The sequence below is a fragment of the Thamnophis sirtalis genome, unplaced genomic scaffold, assembly GCF_051295495.1.
Source record: "Thamnophis sirtalis isolate CommonGarterSnake01/CBP01778 unplaced genomic scaffold, rThaSir2_p1.2 scaffold_1, whole genome shotgun sequence".
Classification (NCBI taxonomy): Eukaryota; Metazoa; Chordata; class Lepidosauria; order Squamata; family Natricidae; genus Thamnophis; species Thamnophis sirtalis.
The window spans coordinates 130,389,413-130,412,625 of NW_028261381.1; the positions used below are offsets into that span (position 1 = coordinate 130,389,413).

At 35.9% G+C, this 23,213-nt stretch overlaps 1 protein-coding gene across 13 annotated transcripts in view; it reads left to right on the forward strand.

Annotated features, from left to right (window-relative positions):
• The window catches only part of NRXN3 (neurexin 3), a 1,234,604-nt gene that overhangs the window by 1,079,023 nt on the left and 132,368 nt on the right, over positions 1 to 23,213 (forward strand). For 9 of the 13 annotated variants that reach the window (XM_087724939.1, XM_087724952.1, XM_087724948.1 and 6 more), the window contains one exon: positions 17,807 to 17,893. The exons of the other annotated variants lie outside the window; for them this stretch is intronic. In XM_087724939.1, the coding sequence (XP_087581065.1) occupies positions 17,807 to 17,893 (87 nt within the window). The remainder of the gene's footprint in view (positions 1 to 17,806; positions 17,894 to 23,213) is intronic. 13 annotated transcript variants of the gene reach the window in all.

A 23,213-nucleotide genomic window follows, 5' to 3' on the forward strand; every position in this document is an offset into this window, starting at 1 on the left:
TCTTTCAGCCTTTAAAAAATATTATCCTTAGATCTTGAAGTAGGAGCTGTAAAATATATTTGTTGAAGAAATCATTCTATAACTCATCTTGCAAGAATGAAGAGCTGACTTAAATATCTTTTTTTTAAAGAAAAAGCTGAAGTTATTAGATCATATTCATCATGCTGATCAATAATATATTTTCTGTAATGTCAATTGTTAGAGAACAAGAGTGGCACAAATATTGGATGCAGGTAATGAAGAAGAAATCACATGCACCACTGAATATAATCTGATTCTGCAGAGAATGAAAAAAATGCAACCTATAATCTACATGTGTTCAAATATTGCTGTAGATTAATGGGTGATCTAAAAAAAACAGTTTAATGCACATTGCTGCAAACCACTGTTAAAATTATTTGGTACTATTAGAATTGCTACCTGTGGCTTTTCTTAGTCATTAATAATGGTATATAATTGAAGAAAAATTAAGTTCATTAACTGTAATGCATAGCAAAAACAACCATGAGTATTTAGAAACACAAATATTTATACTGGTTTTTGTACATTTCTTTATTTCTTCAAATAGTTTCTTTCTGATGCTTTGACAAAAACTGTTTGAAGTAGTAAGGAATGTACAGAAATTTGTATTTACTGTAAGTGCAACAAATGTAGTTTTATGTTTGTTTTTATTTTAAACAGTCCATAAGTCTGATATGTAATATCACTAGATGGATGCGGTTAGACAGCAGTTGATCAGCTAAACTATAATTTTATTTTTTCAGTTGTTAGAGTCTTAGGGTGCTTCTAATTAAAGCATAGCAATGAAAAAACAGTTAAAATTAATTATCTCACCCACTTCAGGAAATGAAGATATATATTGGGCAGCCTATCTAAACCTATTTAAAATAGAAAACAATAAGATAACTAAAAGTTAGTACAAAAATAATCCAATTTATGGGATGACAATCTATGCTATTTCAGACACTTCCTTCAAATTTAACAAAGATGAGCTAGGAACTGTGCTGTGGATGTGGTATGTCCTTTCATTGAAAAGTGGAAGAATAAAAATCAGAATACATTCTAATAGGTTGCACTAAGAATGAATTCAGTATTCCATCTAATCTTTGAAATGTTCCATTTTCTTTAATCCATCATTGATATATTTTTCTATTCTTGTATATATGTATGCCAAAGGCATTTGGGGACATTAAGCTGGACTTTGCAAATTTGGAAAAAGGACAGAGAACAAGATCATGATAATAGACAGTGATAAAGTATCTTGCAGACATTCAATATGCTATGTTTCTATTTTCATAGTAACATTGCATTGAACAATAATTTCATTTATGGTCTTTTGTTCAGTAACAGGTAGGGAATCATTTCAGAATATTTGTTTCAGTTGAGCTCCATTGAAATAATTCAGAGTGGGTCCTGAATTTGACAAACCTACTTCTTGATAAGCTTAAAAATGTGGCATAGACAATATCATCACTAGATGTACTTGTTACTCGTCAAATCACACTCAACATGTAGTCCTTAATGGAACTACATCTACATGGAAGGAAGGAAGCAGTGATGTATCACTGTACATAAGGCTAGGTGCTATTGCTATTAACCAGCCACAGTGATCTGAATGGTTATCAATGCATTGGGTCCCATGCCCAAATAATATTGTATGGCACATAGAAATTCTTCATGTTAACAACATTTCCATCTGTCAGTTGCAAAAACAGTTGGCAGTTGTGACTGCACATGTTGTGATCAGTTAATTAGTAATAGTAACATACCTTAATAATAACCTGGGCTGTCCATGTTGTTCAATATAAAGCGGAAATAGTTGACTGGACCCAGATGGAACTTGGTAACTTGGATTAAAAGAAAACTAATGACAATGCACCATACTCCGTATGCAAAAAGTGATATTGATCATCTGTATTTACCAGTAACTGAAGGGGTTAGAGAATTTCTACAGGTGAAACAAACTGTGGACAAAGAAAAACATGGCCTGAGTGACTCCATTACGAAAAGCCAAGAACCCTTGCTGTTGTTGCTCAAAGAAACCTCTTGAAAAAAATAAAGGTAGAAGTTGAATACAGAAAAGAAACAATTGGAAACTGATTTGTTAATTGAAGAGTAGAGTGGAAAAAGCTGACTTAAAACCCATATGGAGTTGGTTAAGATCAGGGGTGTTACAGAAAGAAACTGAAAGCTCTATTTTAGTTATTCCAAAGCAAATTTTGCCCCTTAATTGCATGACGGTGAAAATTGGACATGTAGAAAGCAACAACAAATGTCACCTTTATACTGAAAAGAATGAAACAATTGACCATTTAATCAGTGACTGCAGCAATACAGGCATCAACATGACCAAGTTGCCAAAATAATTCACTGGAAACTTTGCCAGATGTTTGGATTTGAATGTGTAAAAATTACTGGGACCATGAAGTTGAGAAGGTTTTATAAATGAGAGGATAAGATCTCATGGGACTTTAATATCCAAACAGACAGCCATCTTGTTTATAACATTCCTGATCTAAAAGGACAAAGCCTGGTTCATTGATGTTGCTATGCTCAATGATGCTAGGATTGAAAAAAAACAATGGGGAAAATTATATTATATTGCATCAATTAGATATAGGAAATCTGGTAGTCTTTGAGATGCTATTGGATTACAATTCTCATATCTCATGTTTTCTGCTGCTTGTGGAAGTTTGTCTCCCAAAACATTTGAAGGACTACATAGTCTCTAACATGATCATCAGATCAAATAAAGATGAACCCAGCTATAAGTTACAGAGGAAACATATATCACTGCTGCTATGTAGGAAGTGTCTTCCAGAAATTAATTATGAAGATTACTCAGATCAAGCACATAAACAGAATCCACCGCAGAGTTGTCAAAAGGGAACTTTATAGTATAATCTAATGCAAATGTATCCAGATAGAAATTCAATGGCATAAGCCTGCTTTGTTTGCTTAACAAATTTTGTTAAGATTGTAGCCTTAAATGTGATGGATGCATAATCTCGCACATTTTTGGCAAACAGTATAACTGAAAGGTTAGGAGAAACTTTAACCTTGTTAAAGATGCTGCCTTGTGTTTTTTGGGGGGTGGGGCATGTATGGGATATAATTATAAAGTTCATAAAGTATTTTCATTCTAGCAGCTAATAGTTTTCATTCCCCAGAGAAAGTGGGAACAAACCAGGGGTTCCTGCCAGTTCTAACTTCTTCTATAGAAGAGGTTCCACAAATCTACAGTGCCGTTTAGAACCGGTTCCAGCTCCCTCCCCCCGCCTGTCTGCACATCATCAAGATGAAGAGTGAGAAAAGGAATTCTGGGAGTTGAAGCCCACAAGTCTTAAAGCTGTCAAGTTTGAACACCCCTAGGTTTTTTTCTAAAGGGTTAGGGGTTCAAGGGTCTTGTAACTTGACAGCTTTAAGACTTGTGTGCTTCAAATGCCAGAGTTTCTGAACCAAAATTTTGGTTGCTAAACAAGAGCATTGTTAAGTGAGTTTCACCACATTTTACAAGTTGGCCATTTCACATGACTGCCAAGCCACTCCCACTCAGTCACATGGCTGGCAAGCCACTCCCACTGGTCACATGGCTGGCAAGCCACTCCCACAAAGCAGGCCACACCTACAGAAGAGGTTCTAAAAAAATTTGAAACCCACCACTGGAACAAACACTTACATATTGACTCACTTCAACTCTGAAATGAGTATATGTGCTTCTAAAAACCAAGCACCCAAGATTTATAGAGTTTGTACTACAATAAATTCTAGTTTCCTTCAGATGTCTCCTTTCTTGTCTTGATATTGCTAGCCTCACACCTTCCTCTTTTATCTCCTTCCTCAAAAGATTTAAATTTTAAGTTTTACAATGTAAGCCCATTTCTTTTATCATTTTCTCACTTGGGAGTACAATGGGCAGGTTTCTTCTTTTCTTCACAGCTTCATTTTTACTTTTATTTAGCATGTTAACCACTAGTGTTCTCCATTCATCTCCCCCACCCCCACCCCATTTCACAGGCAGGAGATAAATAGCCCTATATCTTACAAGCTAAATACAATTACTGCTATCAAGACCAGAGCCTTTCTCTCCTTGTAAATGTCTCTTGGAAACTGATAAGCTGTTCAAGACAACCATAGGCCTTTGCTTAATCCTGAGATTAAACATAACCACCCAGAAGACATCAAAAGATAATATTTAAAGGGGAGAATTGAAGGAAAAAGAGAGATTCTCAACTAAGATATGAAGAAAGGACACACATACAACTCAAGGTTATTTTTAAAAGAACTAATCAAAATACAAAGAAGCTTGCAATTAGGGTGGAATATTATATCTGATAACATTCAAATTGTCATAGATACGAAAGATGAAATTTACTAGGAAAACGTTTGGGATTAAAAAAAAGAGTGGGAGAAGAAGAGATGATCATAGAGGTTTGTTTGGCAGCAATTGAGGGAGTAGATCTATGAAATATGATGAAAGACTCCACAGCTGGCCCTCCATGAAACTTGACTAACAACTGCTTTAGGAGACAGTAGATGCACTCTTCATGGGTTCCTTAGTTACTCATCACTGAAAGACAATTCAAAGTATGCTATACAATGTGTTTTTGCATTGAAATCTCATCTTTTGATGAGGTACTATATCTCATGAAAAGTATCACTAGTTTTGAAATAAAAGTCTACTTTTATCCCAGCCAGCCTTTGAATGAAAGCTAGGAAGGGAAATCATTTTATTCTTTACTTTATTCTTTAGCAAGATATCTTAATTATATACCATGATATACTTTTGATGTCCACTACGGTGCATCAACCCAAAAACTTTTCTCCAATCAATGTGATCAAGCTTTGTTTGTTAGCTGGTGATACCGATTCAAAGTCATCTGTAATTGTTATCAGAGATTCTGTTTCAAAAGCAAAACTTCATATATGGATATAGATCTTCCCTCATGTTAACCAAAGTCTTGTCTGTGGACATTTCTCTCTAGAATAGGGGTGTCAAACTCACATTGTCATGGTGGCATCACATGACGTATTGCAACTTTTCCCCCCTTTGCTAAACTGGGCATGGACAGCACAGGCTATGAGATAGACACCCCTGCTCTAGAAGTACATAAAACACACATTGTATTTTTCCTGTTCATTACTAGGGTGCAGAAGTGAAAATCACAACCGCACTGGGAACAGGTTCATCCTGTTCCTCTTCCTTGCTGATGTCTGACTCTGGAGGCTCCAGGGGCAGCACATAACTCCCAGATGGCTTGTCCCCCTCTCTGCCTCCAACACAGAGCCCTCGTCCGAGACTTCCCCAGACTCCAGGACTGGTCCATGTTCCTCCCCAACCTATTCATTGTCTGACTCTGCTGCCAGCTCCATAGGCCGCCGGCAGACCACAACACATGAAGCCACCTATAAGTGTTTTTCTGAACACAGCTTTTTCTGTGACTAGGCAAATATATCAACTGTGGATTGTTTACTGCAATATTTGAATCCAGAACTATAACTTCTGGCATCTAAATAACATTTAAGACAAGAGTTATAGTTGATCTACTAATTTAGGTTCTTTGGTTGAAGGAAACTATCATCCTAAGTTTTGTATATTATGCTTTACCTTCCAAATACATGAAAGCAAGAACAAAATTAGAATTAATGGGATGCAAGCACAGGCAAGCAGTTTCTTCACATTGTGATAGTAACACCAGGATTGGAGTGCCAAATGAACATTAACAATGGGTAATTGGAAATATTCAGTGCAGGTGTTTTTTTCTTAGAAGGATTGCTTAAGATGATCATCTACTTTAGTCTAATTAAGCATTACACTAAGCCAAGGTTATGTTAGTGATTAGATAAAAAATCACCCCAAATCATACATCTCCATGCTCGGTTCAAACTGTTAAAAAAAATAAGTAGATTTTGCCGTGCCTTTTTTAAATTGAAAGATGAAAATCTTTTTTCAAAGTAATATACAAAATCTGTGCTACTGACATAGTTTAGATTTAGGCTATTTCACATTCCCCTACATATGACTTATTTAATGATAAAAGAATATCTTTTGCCAACTATTATGCCCTACATACAGTATTTACAAAAGCTATCAGTGTGAACCAGCCCACTTTTGAGTAGAAAGCTGTTAAGAGCTGATAACATTTTAAATGTGCTCTTTGGGGAACTGGCTATATTCTTGTATGTTTATGATTTTTTTTATGATTTTATGATTTTATTGAGATTTGTAGGCCGCCCTTTTCCCTGAGGGGACTCAGGGCGGCTCACATAAAATCGGGGAAGGGGAGATACAGACAATAACAAAGACACATATAATAAAAACAGTAACCAACATGCATTCATCATTCGGGGGGGGCAACTATCTTCATCCCCAGGCCTGACGGGCTAGCCAGTTCTTCAAGGCTGCGCGGAAGGCCTGGACGGTGGTGAGGGTACGAATCTCCACGGGGAGTTCGTTCCAAAGGGTCGGGGCGACTACTGAGAAGGCCCTCCTCCTTGTAGTTGCCAGCCGACACTGGCTGGCCGATGGAATACGGAGGAGGCCCAATCTGTGTGATCTTATTGGTCGCAGGGAGGTAATTGGCAGAAGGCGGTCTCTCAAGTATCCAGATCCACTACCATGTAGGGCTTTATGGGTGATTAACAGCACCTTGAAGCGCATCCGGAAGTCGACAGGTAGCCAGCGCAGCTCGCGGAGGATAGGTGTAATGTGGGTGAACCGCGGTGCACCCACTATCGCTCGCGCGGCTGCGTTCTGCACTAGCTGAAGACGCCGGATGCTCTTCAAGGGCAGCCCCATGTAGAGCACATTGCAGTATTCCAGCCTAGAGGTCACGAGGGCCCGAGTGACTGTTGTGAGTGCCTCCCGATTCAGGTAGGGTCGCAACTGGCGCACCAGGCGTACCTGGGCGAATGCCCCCCTAGCCACAGCCGTCAAATGGTGGTCGAATGATAGCTGTGGATCTAGGAGGACTCCCAAGTTGCGGACCCTCTCTGAGGGGTATAAAGTTTATACTCTCTATGACAGCTGAATTAATGATGGGAGCATGGCATCAACTTCGAATGTTTAGCAGCTTTGTGGATTGTTTGAGATCCTTAATGTTCCTTTTCATGCTTGGGGTTTGTACTTTTAATTTTTCATCTTTTACTCATTTTGTGGGATTTAAATGAATCCTCCAATGCTTCCTAGAATTGCAGCTGATGGCAATTCTACTGCACTGCCTACTTCCCTAAAGGAATCTAAAATAAATTAAAAGGCAGAGTTAAAAATGCAGCCCTGGAGATCTCTGCTTTGAAAGACAACACTTACAGCAGTGATTAAAGCATCATGAGTGGATGAAAACAAAGGTGGGTCGCAGGTTGTAACTTGGGAGTTAGTTTATGTGCATTGTCATTATAAGACTGAATGAAAAACAAACATGTAAAAATGGCTCACATTTAGCAATCTCTTTCCAGACTAATAGAATCATCTGCAAATATAGCAGATTTGTAAAGACCATAGAGAGATCTCTTTCCCTCATGGTTTAAAGCACATCATACATTTTATTCCTAATTTACTCCTAAAATTCATCTGACTGATAATTTGTCTTTCACTAGGAAGAGTTTTGAAATTTAAGTTTTCAGTCTGATACTTCTTTCCAATTCCTTTACAGTAGTCCTCTATTTATGACTGTAATAGAATCTACCCTTCATAAATTGTGACATCAAAAAGAGAATCCATCATGTGTGACTGAGATACTTTTATGACCTTATGTGTGGCAGTTGCAGTGGTGGGATTCAATTTTTTTTACTACTGGCTCTGTGGGCGTGGCTTTGTGGGTGTGGTTTTGTGGGCGTGGCTTTGTGGGCATGACAGGGGAAAGATACTTCAAAATCCCTATTCCCTCCCCACTCTCAAAATTTCCACTACCAGTTCTCCAGAACCTTTCAGAACTGGCTGAATACCACTTATTTGTGGTTGTTAAGTGAATGCTACTGTCATTAAGCAAACCCCTTGTTCACCATGGGACATATTTGCCAAAACTAAAAGTAAATACCAGGTTTTGGCAAAAATGTCATACATCATGGTCACATGATCATGTGCAAATAGCCATAAATGCAACCCAGTGATTTAAGTGATTGGTCATAAGTTGAGGACTAACTGTATTTCTTTGGGATCAGTCATTCTGTCCATATTAGTTGTAGCTAAATATAGCATGTGAAAACAATATGCAGATAAAATAATAATGCAGATAAAAATATAATATTTCTAAGGATTTTCAAATGTATAAATCTTAGCCCAAAAATATATTATTGCAATTTTATATGTGTAAGCATTGTTTTACTTCATTCACATTAATAAATCAGATAATAACATGACGGTGGTGGGAGTAACTAATGTACTAAAATATAGCTTAATACCAGCTGTAAGATTTGCTAGGAAGCTTATAATGGCAAGTGTAAAGTGTTTATAAAAAATATAAAAACATAAATAAGAAGTAATAAAATTGCTTAAATAAACAGCATGAGAAACCATTAACCAAATTAATGAATTTGAGATCAGAAATCTAAAAAAATTACAAAGTCCTTTACAGGTTTTAAATATGAAAATATAGAAATATTTTGGAAAATAAGATCAAACACTGTCCAAAATATATGTATAGTAGGTTCACAAGGAAAGCTGAATTAGAATGCCAATATTCAAAGTGCTAAAAAGTCACTCCTTGAGGGAGATGGATTGGCTAGAAATATAAGTATAATAAATAAGTAAAAGAAAAAATAAATAAAATGTAAAAGCAAAAGCTCATTTTTGCAATATAATCAATATATGGGTGTACATAAAATACTATGTGGGTATAATTTTATTTCTGAACTTATTAGCAATTATATTAATGGTGATGCATCCTAACATCTCAACCTCATTAATTGTCATGAAGATAAAATAAAGGTTGGGAAGAACTGTGTAAATTATAGTATATTGAGCAGAAAAACATAAGAATAAATATAATCAGGGAGAGACCATAATCCAAGGGAAAAAATAATTAGTATACACAAGTCCCATTAATAAACAGTTTGTGAAATGTGTTAATGAACACTTACACATATTTTCATGTGTATCTCTCCAATGTAAATACTATTGAATAATTAATAAACATTATATTAATAGATAAATGTTATAACAAATGTGTTCCAATATGTCAGGGGTTGCCAGAAAGAAGAGGCAGTCAAACTATTCTCCAAGGCACCTGAGGATAGAACAAGAAGCAATGGATGGAAACTAATCAAGGATATAAGCAACTTAGAATTGAGGAGAAATTTTCTGACAGTTAGAACAATTAATCAGTGGAACAGCTGGCCTCCAGAAGTTGTGAATGCCCCAACACTGGAAGTCTTTAAGAAGAGATTGAATAACCATTTGTCTGAAGTAGTGTAGGGTTTCCTGCCTAGGCAGGGGTTGGAGTAGGTCCCTTCCAACTCTACTATTGTATCTCTAAATATTTTGCAAATGATTTTTCCCCCCTAATTTAATGGTTTGGTGAGTATTTTCCCCTAACAAGCATATTTTTAATCTACTTTTATTGTACACATTTTTGAATGCATTTATTGGCAGGAGGTGATTTTTAAAAACTCTTTACAGTTGTGTCTGAGAACTAGCCTTTGTCCATTAAGCTCCCTTTGAGACACATGTCTAAAATGTCTGGATGGTGAAAATAGTAAATAAGTATGAATTAGTGTCATATGATGGATAGTTTGAATATAGTCCAGAGAAATTTACCTTCAGATATTTGAAATTAGACAAGTATTCAATCTATTAGTGCTACATCATTATCTAACTCACAAACTAATTGTCAGGTCAAAAACCAAAAGTATGGGCTTTTATGGTTTTCAATTTTTTGAAAGCAGTATTCTTATCTAAATATAAAGTTTCATTAGAGTCATTATTCAAAGCTACTAATTACCTTTAAGCATTCTGATGAGATGAACTGTCAAAATCTGGTGTATATTTTGTTATAAAAACTAGAGGAAGAAAGACTTAGAAAAGAGAAGGGAGTTTCAAAGAAGATATTTACTGTTTTACTATTTACTACTTACCGTTCCACAGATCAGGTAAAAATTTAGGAATGAGTTGGCTTGGTAAAACAGGTCTAACTTCAGTTGACCTTTTCTCCTTCCACTGCTATATCTTGTCTCCTATTCATCCTATCTTTTGTACCCATGTTACCTTTGATCCAAGCCTGTGTATTGGGGTAGCTTTAATGTTGACAATAAAGTATCCCAATGGGAAGAATGAAAAACAAAGAAAAGACTTAAAGGAAATGTCAAGATCAGATGGGGAGGGAAAAGGAGGTCAAGGTCATCATAGAGTAAAAGAAATGAAAGTACAGGGGGAAAAAAGAAAAGCCAGAATAGCCAGTTATATAACTTTTTTTTAAAGTAAGAAATACACTGAGAAAAAGGACAAATGTTATAGAGCTGAAACAAATTTGAAAATAGTTTCCTGTTCAAGTGCCTTAATGACTTTTTTTTTTCCAGTGGGAACACTGAAGTACAAGTAGGTTATCCTAATTGGTAGTGAAAAAGTTGGAAGACAAATTTTGTAAAGGCCTATAATTTGGTGCTTCAATTTTCCTGTATGAAGCAACTTTTTAATATTATAACAATAAAACTGCAAATAATGTTCCAGGACCAATGGGTAAGTGTGGACCAAACCACAATGCCATACCATTCGGAAACCCACTTCTATTAAGGAGACTGTAATAAAAAGCATTCAATTGCCCTTTAACAATTAATGTGATACTTTTTTTCAAAAATATATTTGTCATACGATTCATCAGATTCTTTATGTGAAGAAAACCAATACAGTGATAGGAACAGGTAAAAAAATAAGACGAAATTCCTAACATTCTGCCCCCAATGCTGCTATTTGGAATGCAAGAATTTGTTATTAAATGTTCTATGGAAGAGGACTGTTTTCATCACTTCTTTAAAGGATAAAGTGAAAAGTAATCCGAGTTCATGAGCCAGATTGTTTCATATGAAGGGACAGCCACAACACAGATAATCATCTAAGTTCCTGATATCCCAGTGCTCCTCAAGGTAAGATCATGAAAGGCAGACTGATAAGACTCAGAACAGATAGAGGTCACGAGGACCCAAGGTATTTAGGACTTTATAGATAATGAACAGTTCCTTGAATTAGGTCTAGAAATCCATCCACAGTCAATGGAACTCCTGAAGTTTAACTAACACCACTCAGCAATAGAATAATGACACTCTGTTTTCTCACTGCCTGTGTGATTTTGCAATGCCCCTCTAACCTTGTGGGTGCTTGAAAACCTTTATAAATGAATAATCTGTTAGACATTGTGCATTTATGTCCTCTCTTTTTCTAAAAAGAAGTCTTTCCCGCATCTGCCTTTAATACTTTATTTTTTCTATTCAGATTGCAGTAATACAAAGATAGATCTGAGCTACAAAGTCTGGTTCATATGCCAGCTTTGCCAAAGTGAATACTTTGTGTTACTTGGCCATACATTATTGGAAATATAAGTTAAGAATAATAGTTTTGCTTTTCACCCTGAATGTTTTGTGAAGATAAGCATCAACAAAATGTCAACAAAAGTATTATACAGGAAATCAATATCAGTGATTTCAATTCATGCCATAGAAATAGGACATAAATCTGGGTTCTATTCTAGAACCCAGGACATGACGAAAAAGAATTAAATTTGCTCTTGGCAGTGTTCTGACCTAGACTTCACAAAATCACAAAACAGACACTGTGTCCCGACAAAACCCCATTTTATTAAGCTAATGTGAATTCCTCTCATTCACATCCAGCAAAGTCCCGGCAAACAGTCTTTCAAGGGTGAATTTACAGCCACAGACCTTATCAGGCTTGGACAGCTGCCAGGCTGATATCTTCTAAATGCAACGCTGTACAAGAAAATACTTGTACATAGGAGTCTATGATAGTCATGAACAAATTCTCATGCTAATTAAGCAAACTAATTGTCTCCTGCAAACTCTACCCCCCTTTTGCTCCTCTTTATTCCCTAGGGGAGTGGCCATTCACCATCCACCTTTACTGGCATCTACTCCCAAGTTGGTCCTTGTTCCTTAACTGTTCCCTTCTCCTGGCAGCTCTGCAAATGCACACATCGGGAACAAGCTCTAGCTGTTTTCCTTCCCCACTGATCTCTGACTGCAAACGTAGCTGAAAAGTGTTGGACAGCCCTGGCCCCATCTCTGCCTCCAACGCAGAGCACTCATCAGAGCCTTCGTCATACTCCAGGCCCATGTTCCTCCCCAACCTCCTCATTGTCTGAGTCTGCCACTAGCTCCGCTGACCACAACAGGCAGCAAGCTATTCTGGAGATCTCTCTATTTCTTAAGATACATTTTTATTTGGGAAAGTGGTGGTTTCAAACTATTTGGCCTATATGATAGCTGTGCAATTGAGCAAGAGCAAAATTTAGTTCCTGCCAAGGTAATAAGGTGATTAATTGCTAGCAAACATGAGTTTTATTAATTTACTTAGCCTTGAAGAGTAATAGTTATTGATAAACCTTGTTATTCTTTAATAAATTTAATCTCTTTCTGAACTTATTACTTATGTAGAATATAATGTTATATATAGCCAATTGATAGGAGCCGAGGTGGCGCAGTGGTTAAATGCAGCACTGCGGGCTACTTCAGCTGACTGCAGTTCTGCAGTTTGGCTGTTCAAATCTCACCAGCTCAGGGTTGACTCAGCCTTCCATCCTTCCGAGGTGGGTAAAATGAGGACCCGGATTGTTGTTGAGGGCAATATGCTGACTCTGTAAACCGCTTTGAGAGGGCTGTAAGCCCTATGAAGCGGTATATAAGTCTAACTGCTATTGCTATTGCTATTGCTGCATAGTGTCTTTAAAACATAACCTTTTTTAGAAGAAATTATTGTTTTTCCAAGTTTCTTATTAATACATTCAAGGATTTTATAACTTACCAGATTGTATTAATATCCCACCTGAAAGTAGGCATGTTCACTGTATTTTTTTGGAAATTGTTTGAACCTTTATGTTACTTTGCTTTGCTTCAATAACACCATTTCATCATTACACATACACTATATTGCCAAGAGTACTCAGTCACCTGCCTTTACTGGCATATGAACTTACTGTAAGTGACATCCCATTCCTAATCCATAGGGTTCAATATGAGGTCAGTCCACCCTTCGCAGCTATAAAAGCTTCAACTCTTCTGGAAAGGCTGTCCACAAAGTTTAGGAGTGTGTTTATGGGAATTTTTGACCATTCTTCCAGAAGCACATATGTGAGGTCACACACTGATGTTGGATGAGTTTACGTGGCCTACCACTTCGTGGCTGAGTTGCTGTCATTCCCAAACACTTCCACGTTCTTATAATACAGCTGACAGTTGACTGTGGAATATTTAGGAGCAAGGAAATTTCATGACTGGATTTGTTGCACAGGTGTCATCCTATCACAGTTCCACGCTGGAATTCACTGAGCTCCTGAGAGTAACCCATTCTTTCACAAAAGTTTGTAAAAACAGTCTGCATGCCTAGGTATTTGATTTTATACACCTGTGACCATGGAAGTGATTGGAACACCTGATTCTGATTATTTGGATGGGTGAGCGAATACTTTTGGCAATATAGTGTATGTCCATCAAGGGGCAAAATTTGACATTATCCAAGCAGCCCTTTTATTTTTGTGGTTTAGAAACTCTGTTTTGGTTTAGGAATGGATTCAATGGGGAAAAAATTATTTGGATGAAAATTTGCCTGAATTTTAAGAGAAAAATGAGGAATGTGTAATGAAGTCTAGCTTGTTTGTGAAATATTTAATGAGATAAATTTAGGATTTTTTAGGATTTTATTAGTATTTATAGGCCGCCCTTTTCCCTGAGGGGACTCAGGGCGGCTTACATAAAATAAGGAAGGGAGGGTACAGACAATAGACGCAAACAATACATAAAAGTAAAATAGTAAGCAACATTCATTCATCATTCGGGTGGGGACATATTATCTTTATCCCCAGGCCTGACGGGCTAGCCAGGTCTTAAGGGCTACGCGGAAGGTCTGGACGGTGGTGAGGGTACGAATCTCCACGGTGAGATCATTCCAAAGGGTCGGAGCTACTACTGAAAATGAAGCAACATACTAGTAAGAACCATAAGGCATAGTTATATATTTAAATTAGCCAGGAAATATGTGTGCATAATTTCTGTTTCTTTTATGTAGCTTTGTAGAATGGAAGAAAGGAAGTAACACTTATTGTTTATCCTTATAAAGTGCCATTTAGTTACATTTTTTTTCTCTCACATACAATGCATAAGTTATATTTGTGTAACTTCCTCTTTTAGAAGCATTAAAGTTGCCAAAGTCATTTTCCTAAAAAACCCTGCGTGATTCTCTCTTTTTTACTTTCTCTATTCTTCTGTAATTTTACACTAAGCAGATACAATGAGGTTTTGGAAATAAGCAATTACAATGCTCAAATTTTCATTAGCAAATGGAAAAAGCCTCTGATGTATCTTTGGCCATAAGTAGCAAAAGTAAAAAAATGAAAAGTATAGCATTTAAAAACTTTATCTTCTCTCTGCTAAGAATCAGATTATGAAATATAAAATATAAATGACTGAATGCTTATGTTCATGGAATTTTTATGCCGGCATTGTGAGTTTCTTTTTCTTAAGAGTTCCAGGTTAACTATCCAATGAATATGTAAATTATAATTATATAATTTTGTGTAAAGTAAAAGCATTATTGGTTCCTTATGAGGTCTATGTTATTTTAATTTAAAATGCTTCCTAACAACAGTATAGTTTAATGAATTTGATGTTTGTAATTGGTATCAATATAGTCCTTTCTTCACTTTATATTACTTGTGTATAATTGTAAGCAACATGTCCTTTAATTGATTCTTGTCCGTGAAATATAAAAATGAATACATTCTCATGCACATGTTTTTACAGTTTTATGAATGGTTGACAAATGAAAAATAAATAAATAAAAAGGAATATGAAAAGATTCTAATGTTACAATTTAAACTTTGTTGAATTTCCAGAAGTCCTTCAGTTTTCCCCCTAACATTAATGGTATCTTGTTGTGTATAAATAAAATGATTTTCATAATAAAAATATAAACTTAAATTTAAAATCAAAATTTTGAAAGAGATGGTAGAGATTAGCAATTCATTTCCTGGGTTTGAAGAAGACACATTGCTTGCTGTACAAAGTTTAATTTAATTCAATTTAAGTGATGTTCATAGGATTGCACATTGTATACTATTCTGCTATATTTCTTTCCATTCAGGACCTTCTTTTTTCATGTTCTAATAGCTTGTTTTTTATCACTGATTTCTAAGATAGTTAACAGAACCTATATCTCTTAGGATTTGTAGGGCCAACCTAACTATTAGCCAGAATGAAACAGCCATCCAAAGTAGTAGACATTTTGGAATATAGTAATGTGACAAGATACAGATGAAAAAGAACAGATATGTCATAAGGACTGCCTTGTAAATCCTAAATTAATTTTCTGCCTTTAGTGTGGTGGAGAAAATTGTCCTATTTCAAGTGCTGAAGTGAAAAGGTTTAGGTGCAGCAATTGGCTTCTGAACAGGGAGGGATGCCATCTTCTTCTTTGCTTTATAGAATAATAGAATGTATGAGCTAGAAGAGCTCTTATTGGTCATATTCTCAAATCTCTTGTTCATACTAAACCACCCTTGACAGATGACCCTTCAGCATCAATATGAAAGCTTCCAGGAAGAGGTGATTCACCTCTGTTCTAATCAGTGTTCTTTTGCTTGACAGCTCTTACCATCAGGAAAGCCTTCCTCATATTCAGCCCCAACTTCCTTCCTTTTGATTTTAACTAGTCTGCTCTTGTCCTGCCCTTGGATTCAACAAAGAACAGGAGCACTCTGTCATGCACATGATGTCCTTTTAGATATCTGTAAACAACTATTATATCTCCCCATAGTCTCCTCCTTTGCAGACTAAATACAGTATGTCCAACTTCTTTAACCATTTATCATAGGATGAAGTTTCTAAAACCCTTATTATCTGAGTAGAAATCCTTTGAACCTGCTAAAATGTCTCTGTGTCACTTTCAGTATTCAGAACTTGATGCTGTGTTTGAAGTGCAGTCTAACAATCCAGAGTATAATTGGAACTGCTACCTTAGATAACTAGACCCAATAGTTTTATTAATGTAACACAGATTTTCATTATCCCTTTTAAATGCTGCATCACATCGCTTGCTCATAGTCAGCAAGTGATTCACTAGCACTCCCAAACCTTTTGGTTTTGCCAAAGGTGAATGCGGAAGCAGAAAAATAAGAGAAAAGGCTGAAGAATGCATTAGCACAGCATAGAAAAAGAATGACTTTGACAGCAAAGCATAAAGTAAATAGAAAAATATCTACATGCAAGATGATAAAAAGATATGACAATGTTCAATAAAGGATTACAGGACAGAATTTCATGTCTCCTTCATCTTCATGAAAAGGAGCTATAGAGAATCCCCAGATTGTTTCAGCCAGTGCAAAATACTTTTCCTGGCTAGGTCTACACTGAGGCTCAAAATAACTAGAGTGTTTGTCATGTTTTATACTATTACAAAATATAGGGGATATAAATAACACAGCACCTGGGGTTGGTTCAGTGATACAACTTGTCAGCAGTTCGAATGAACCTGAAACATTTGAATAATTGCCAAGGACATTTCAATTAAGATATTGTCCTTGGTTTATATCTATCTATTCTCCTTTCTAGAGATGCTGGACAATGTTGTATGTGCTGTTTGTACTTCTTGCCTAATAGCTATCAAAATTTATGTGAGATAGAACCAGCCTATTCATCCTAGCTGACCTTCCATGTGCCTGGTCTTGGCAAAACAATTCTAAAGGAAAGATATAGCATTCAAACTAAACTGTAGAGGACATGATCAATTAAAGATGGGGTAGGAGAGATATAGAGACCTGTTTGTTTCTGGAAGAGCTAAAGCTTTAACTAGCCATACTGTATTCTGAAGAGAAGCTATTTTATATAGGAAAGCATAGGAAAAAAAAATAAGTCACATCACTTTAACATCTCTGCTACCTCTTCTAATTTAATGTACCCTGCTATAAAATTATAAATTCAGTACGTATCATATTTTTCACCACACAGACATGTAAAAACAAAACATTAAACATTGATATAGTGTTCTCTAGATAGTCATTATTCTAGAGATCTGCACCCAGCAAAATGAAGGTTTTGTTTCTTAGGTATAATGTTTGCGATGGGAAGCTGGAAACTATATAGGTGTATCTTACTTTTCATCAAAGGTATAACTCACTAGATCCATTGGACTACCAATCCATTCTGAGAATGATAACCCTATTTAATCTGGAGATTTTAATATTCATGCTGAGGTTCTGGAGAAACATTTTCTATGAATTCAAGAAGAGGGCATGGATCAGGCATTCTCATAATTCCAGATTCCTATTTAGATCTTGAAAAAGCATATGGAGGTATAGAAAAGTGAGACAGCATGATTCCTAAAATTGATATGTTTGATGGAAAGGATTACCATGCTAAACCTACTCTTCATAACAGAAATGCTTGAAACATGGAAATGTTCTTCTAGAATTCCAAGAAATGAGAGTGTTATTCTCTACCATTTTAAAAGAAATCTAACTACATATCTTCATGTTTGTTTAAATTCCTTCATAACTAAATGAATAAATCAAAGTAACTTAGAATCTTTTATTTTTTTAACAATTTCATTGACTTTTCAGATTGTTTTTAAGCTGTTTTTTAAACTTTAAAGGAAACACTGATACTGCGTTCCAATTGGTAAAACAGAAAATCCCCTTCAAATATAACCGACCCGTAGAGGAATGGCTGCAGGAAAAAGGTAACCATTGTTAAAACTTTCATTTTAAATCCATTTGATTCTAAACCCTCATTTTTAAAGCCTGCAAATAAATGTTTTTTAAACTGGAATCGCCTGCTGCATAAATGACTTTTAATTTTCATTATAATTTGTGTCAACCTCCACCTGCCATATGTTGATAAATCATGCTATAATACATTGCTATTAAAACCAAGTTAAAGGGACGAAATTCAAAGATTACTATTTAAAAAAAATCAAAGAAAGAAGCAAATGCTAAGACACCATTTTAAAAAACCAAAAAGAAAAATGAAACAACATGTATTATGGCTACATAACCACTGCATGAACTATTTTTAAATAATATAATCTACATCTATCTATGTATCCCATCAAAGTTGTCTTAAACCTGTTTAGAAATCTAACTGTTCAAACATTATTTTCAGATATCCCATTCCCTTTTAAATAATGGTACAGTTATGTCTGCCCTCATCATTTTAATGAAGCTAATGTGTTTTGGGTGTTTATTACTCCAACCACTGAATCCTAAGGGATAGCATTTAAATGTTCATATAAGCTCCTTAGGGAAAAGTGAAAAAATGTTGTGTATTTTTCATAATACACCTTGTTTCAATATTGTTTACACTAGTGTTTTTCAATTTTACAACTGTAAGATATATGGATTTCAATTCCCAGAATTCCCTGGCCAACTATGTTAAAGTTGCCAAGGTTGAGAAATACTGGCCTATATAATATAGAAAATCATGCCATGGAATCTTGCTGCATGATGCAATAACATTCCCATTTGTATCAACAGAACAGACCTGATGATACATTTTTATTGGGACATTAATGAGAATGCTAGTAGTATAGCCACAGGTAATTGATTTGTATTTTAAGACTAGCTATTCTCATCCTTGGTTGCACTCTACACATATCTTATACTTACCCTAAGGGTAAGTCTCATTAAACTCAACTGAATTTACATCTGAATAAAGTTTTGTGGACTTTTTATGCATACCTTAATCTAAATACAAAGATGAATCCATCTGCAAAACATATACATATATATGCAATACCATATTCTATGTGGACATTCTATATTGAAACTTAGAAATGTAGGACAAGCATGCTTCTTTTTTGTTTAATAGTTCACCAATCCATTGATTTCCCAAAGTAATATATAGTCCTTAGAAGAAGCAACTCAAATATGCTCAAAATATATTGCAATGGTTTAATGAGAATTCTACAACTGCTTAACCACTTTCCATTGAAAGTTGATTGCAAATATTGCTCATGGGATATAGTTCAAACCTTATTGAAATAAACACTGAGTTTACAATAGGGTGTCGAACTCACGGGCCATGGGCTGGATGTGTCATACACTGGCCATGCCAATCCCTGGTTTAGCGAAGGGGGGGGGGGAGTTGCAATAAGTCACATGAGGACAACATATTGTCGCAAGTTTGACACCCCTGGTTTACAATAAGAGTATTCTAGGGGAAGTTAACTATTTCATTTCAGTTAAATTATAACGAACTCAGCCAATAGAGTCTATCAATAGATAAATTTTTGTACAAAAATATTTTTCCCTCTATATACATTTGTTTATAGTGTAGCATATTGAAATTTGTCCCTGAAGTTTTGCCAAGCCTTGAGAAATGACCTCCACATCCGTACCAATCAGTTGAAGAGCAGTCTCTAAGCTTGTAGAATTCAACTTCAAGGATTCCTCTGCCAGCATGGCTGGCTGAGGAATTCTGGGAGTTAAAGTCCACAAGTCTTAAAGCTGCCAAGTTTGGAGACCTTCTAGTTAGAAGATAAACTTCACATATTTCATAATGCACATAGTTACTGTCATCAACCTTTTTGAATCTAACTCTTTTGAATACAAAAAAAAATGTTTAAATAACACAAGCTGTGTTACAAAGCTGATTCTTTTCCCACAGCTTGGATATGATATAAAATAAAACATATCAGTCCAGTTTTATAATTCAGGAAATCCTGGACCAATTTTTGCTTACCTGTTTAAAGTGTCTCTGCTGGGAAAAAAGAATCAGGTGACAACCAAATTGGAGTTTTCAGAATTGGTTTTGAATTCCAATTTTGTTTTTTATTTCAAGAGGATACATTGAGTAAACATGTTATTTATTTCCCCATTACTAAGGTAACCTTTTTAATGGTTGCCTACAAATAAAAATAACAACACACACACACACACACACACCTCTCTCTAAATTTGAGAAAGATGATAAAATGTGTTAAAGTAAGGGTAGCCCTTTAAATGTATAAATAAGAGTAAAATAAAGTAAAATAAAGGAACCATGGCAGAGGATAAAGGGTTTGAAGAAATTTACCCAAACAAATAAAGAGAAATAGACTGAATCATTAGGAATGTAATTCAACCAGTTCAGATAGTGTCCCTAAACCAATTTTCCTATTTTAGGAAATCATAAATTGTGGATAGATTCCCAAACACGAATGGTATTGCTGGTTAAGAAAAACATACCAGTAGTAGGGCCTGGATGAGAAGTTTAGATTAGAGCATAATTACAAATTCTACTTTCAGTCCTAAGCGGAAAACAAGGCTGTCCTATAGCCTTGCAAAAAGTGTGAAGTGCATTTTTTTCTTCTTCTGTTAAATCATGTCTGATTCTTGGAGACTGCAAGGGCAAGTTTGTGATGATTTCTTGGCAAGGTTTTTCAAAAATGGTTTGCCATTGCCTCCTTCCTAGGGCTGAAAGAAAGTGACTGGCCCATGGTTACCCAGCTAGCTTTGTACCTAACTGGATGGGAACTCATGGTCTCCAAGTTTATAGCCAAACACTTTAACCAGGGAGGTAATAAACTCCAAAGTCAATAGTCAGATGTGGTTGCTAAATTGTGATTTAGTTTGATGGGTCACTAGATATACAACTGACCTAAAACATTCTGTTAGTGCTATGTTTGATAATTAAGGTGGCAGAGTAATAAACAATGATTGAAACCCCTGAATGTGATTAGTGTCTATGAGAACTGATTTTTAAAATGTAAACATATTTAGTCTAAAACAGGGGTGTCAAACTCAAGACAGATCTTAGATCTGGCCCAAAGGGCCACCCTGTGAACAGCGAAGGATTGGCCTCTAGTGCCTCTGCCCGCAAAAATGGGCTTCCAATCTCCGTTTTCTGCTGGGACGGCCTCCTGAAACCTTCTGCCAGTGAAAATGGAACTCGCATGCATCCCTCCAAAGCTGCATTTTCTCTGGCAGAGAGTTGCAGGAGGCCATCCCAGCTGAAAACGGAGATTGGGAGCCTCTTTTCACTGGCAGAGCGCCCAGGCCGCTACAGGCACTCCAGACACAAGTAGCGTCAAGTTGGCCATGCCCATCCTGGCCCCCAAGATCAGACACAATCCTGATGCGGCCCTCAATGAAATCAAGTTTGACTCCTGGTCTAAAAAGTGGATAACTTTCTTTTGCTAATCTCAAAAGGATAAAGTCCCTTTAACAACAGTGCCCTTGCTTTTGTTAAACTGGTGCATGCCCAATGCTGTGATGAAGCTCATTTGCCTGAAAACCTGCTGTTGTTTTGTAGTTTTTTTTCTCCTCTCTGTAAGTTTCACTTTTTTGTTTGCTCTTTTGTTTCTTTATTTCCTAAGCCTGAGATGAGCATGCTGAAAGATATTTACATGTCTACTGTCTTAAGAGTTCTGAAATTGATGTTTTTGCCATTGTCAGTGGTGATGGTGGTGATGACGATGAACACAATTTGATGATGTTGCTTTGTTAAAAGACAATCACTTAAGACAAGCACGATCTAAAGAAAACCACTGAGATCTCAAACATTTTTAGGGAGCAGTGGGGTGAGGTAGGCCTTGACACGGAGCATCCTAAATCCATGTTGTACTATTTAATAGGGCTGTACACACTTTAAAAATGATTCCAAAGATCTGCTTTGACTTTATGCAAAAATAAGCACAGCAGCAAGGCAATCATACATCTCTTTTAAGCATTACATAAGCATTACATTAAGGATGGACTTTTTAATTCCATTCATTAAAGCTCCCTCATAATTTTTCAAGTTCATACAAAAGGCTGAAAAAATAAATGCCATATAAGCAGAGAGGTCACATGCTTGGGTAAAGTCCAAAGCATATTCCTTCCAAATTGTTTTTTGGAACATGACAGCCCTACTATCTAGCTTATCATAGAATGGGATATACTATCATTTTCTATAATATCAGATTTTTTAAAACATGGTATTTTGATTCGATGTTATTTGGACATGTGATAAACTATAGAGTGGGGGAAAACCATACCGTTACCAGCCTGTCATTTATTCACTCATCTACACTTTGCCAACCCATGCAGTCATTCATTTATTTCTTAATGCATCAAGAAAGTCTTATGTCAGACAACCTCGTAAAGATGATGAGTGAGAGGATAGATAGCTATCAAAATGGAACATGATAAATTGATGGCTGCCAAGATGGATGGATTGCTCTGTCAAAAAGAGAGCACTGAGAGTAGCTATCTGCCAGACGTAATGTACCCATAGTAGAATAATTTACAATTAACACAATGGATGCCATGCCAAGAAAGTTGGGTGTCCTTGAATCCCAGCAAAATTAATGGCACTTAAGTATATAATGAAATTCTTAAGTGGTTTTTTTTTAAGTGATTGAATTGTGGGGGTGGAATTAAAAGTGTGTTTGCAAGGAATATGAAAGCTGTTTCTCCATTATAGGAAAGAAAGAAGGGAAGAGAACAAAATGATATTTATCAAGAATTTACAATTTAAATGGATTGTTCCTGTAAATTTTTATCCAAAAAAATCTATTAATTCAGCAATGTATTATTTGTATGAACATTTACATAGGAATATGGTCAATTTAATTAACATGCATAAAGATCTATCAATCAATTAACTTCACAAATTTTATTTGTATAAAATCAAAAATTAGAATTAAGTTTAATTCTCTTGTGTTGTTGGCAGTTATCTATTTATAACTGCATAACAGCTGATAAACAAAAGGAAATTCAATGTATTTGGGCTTTCAAGTGTTTAAGAACAATCCAGTGTTTGAATTACTATTACCATTATACATAACTTTTCATTATACATAAGCCTTCTCCATTCTACCATCTTCTGAGTAGTTGGGGATTGTAATTCTAGAATTCCCAAGTACCATAACCACTGGAAATGCTAGCTGGAAATTCTGGTTATTGCATGCCACGCACACCCAGAGGCTGTCAGATTAGGGCAAGGACATAGTCTTTATACTACAGTTACACACCTAGCATTGTAGTATTTCTGCCCACTGCTATCATGTGTCTGTGAGTAATGAGAGAGAGAAATAGACA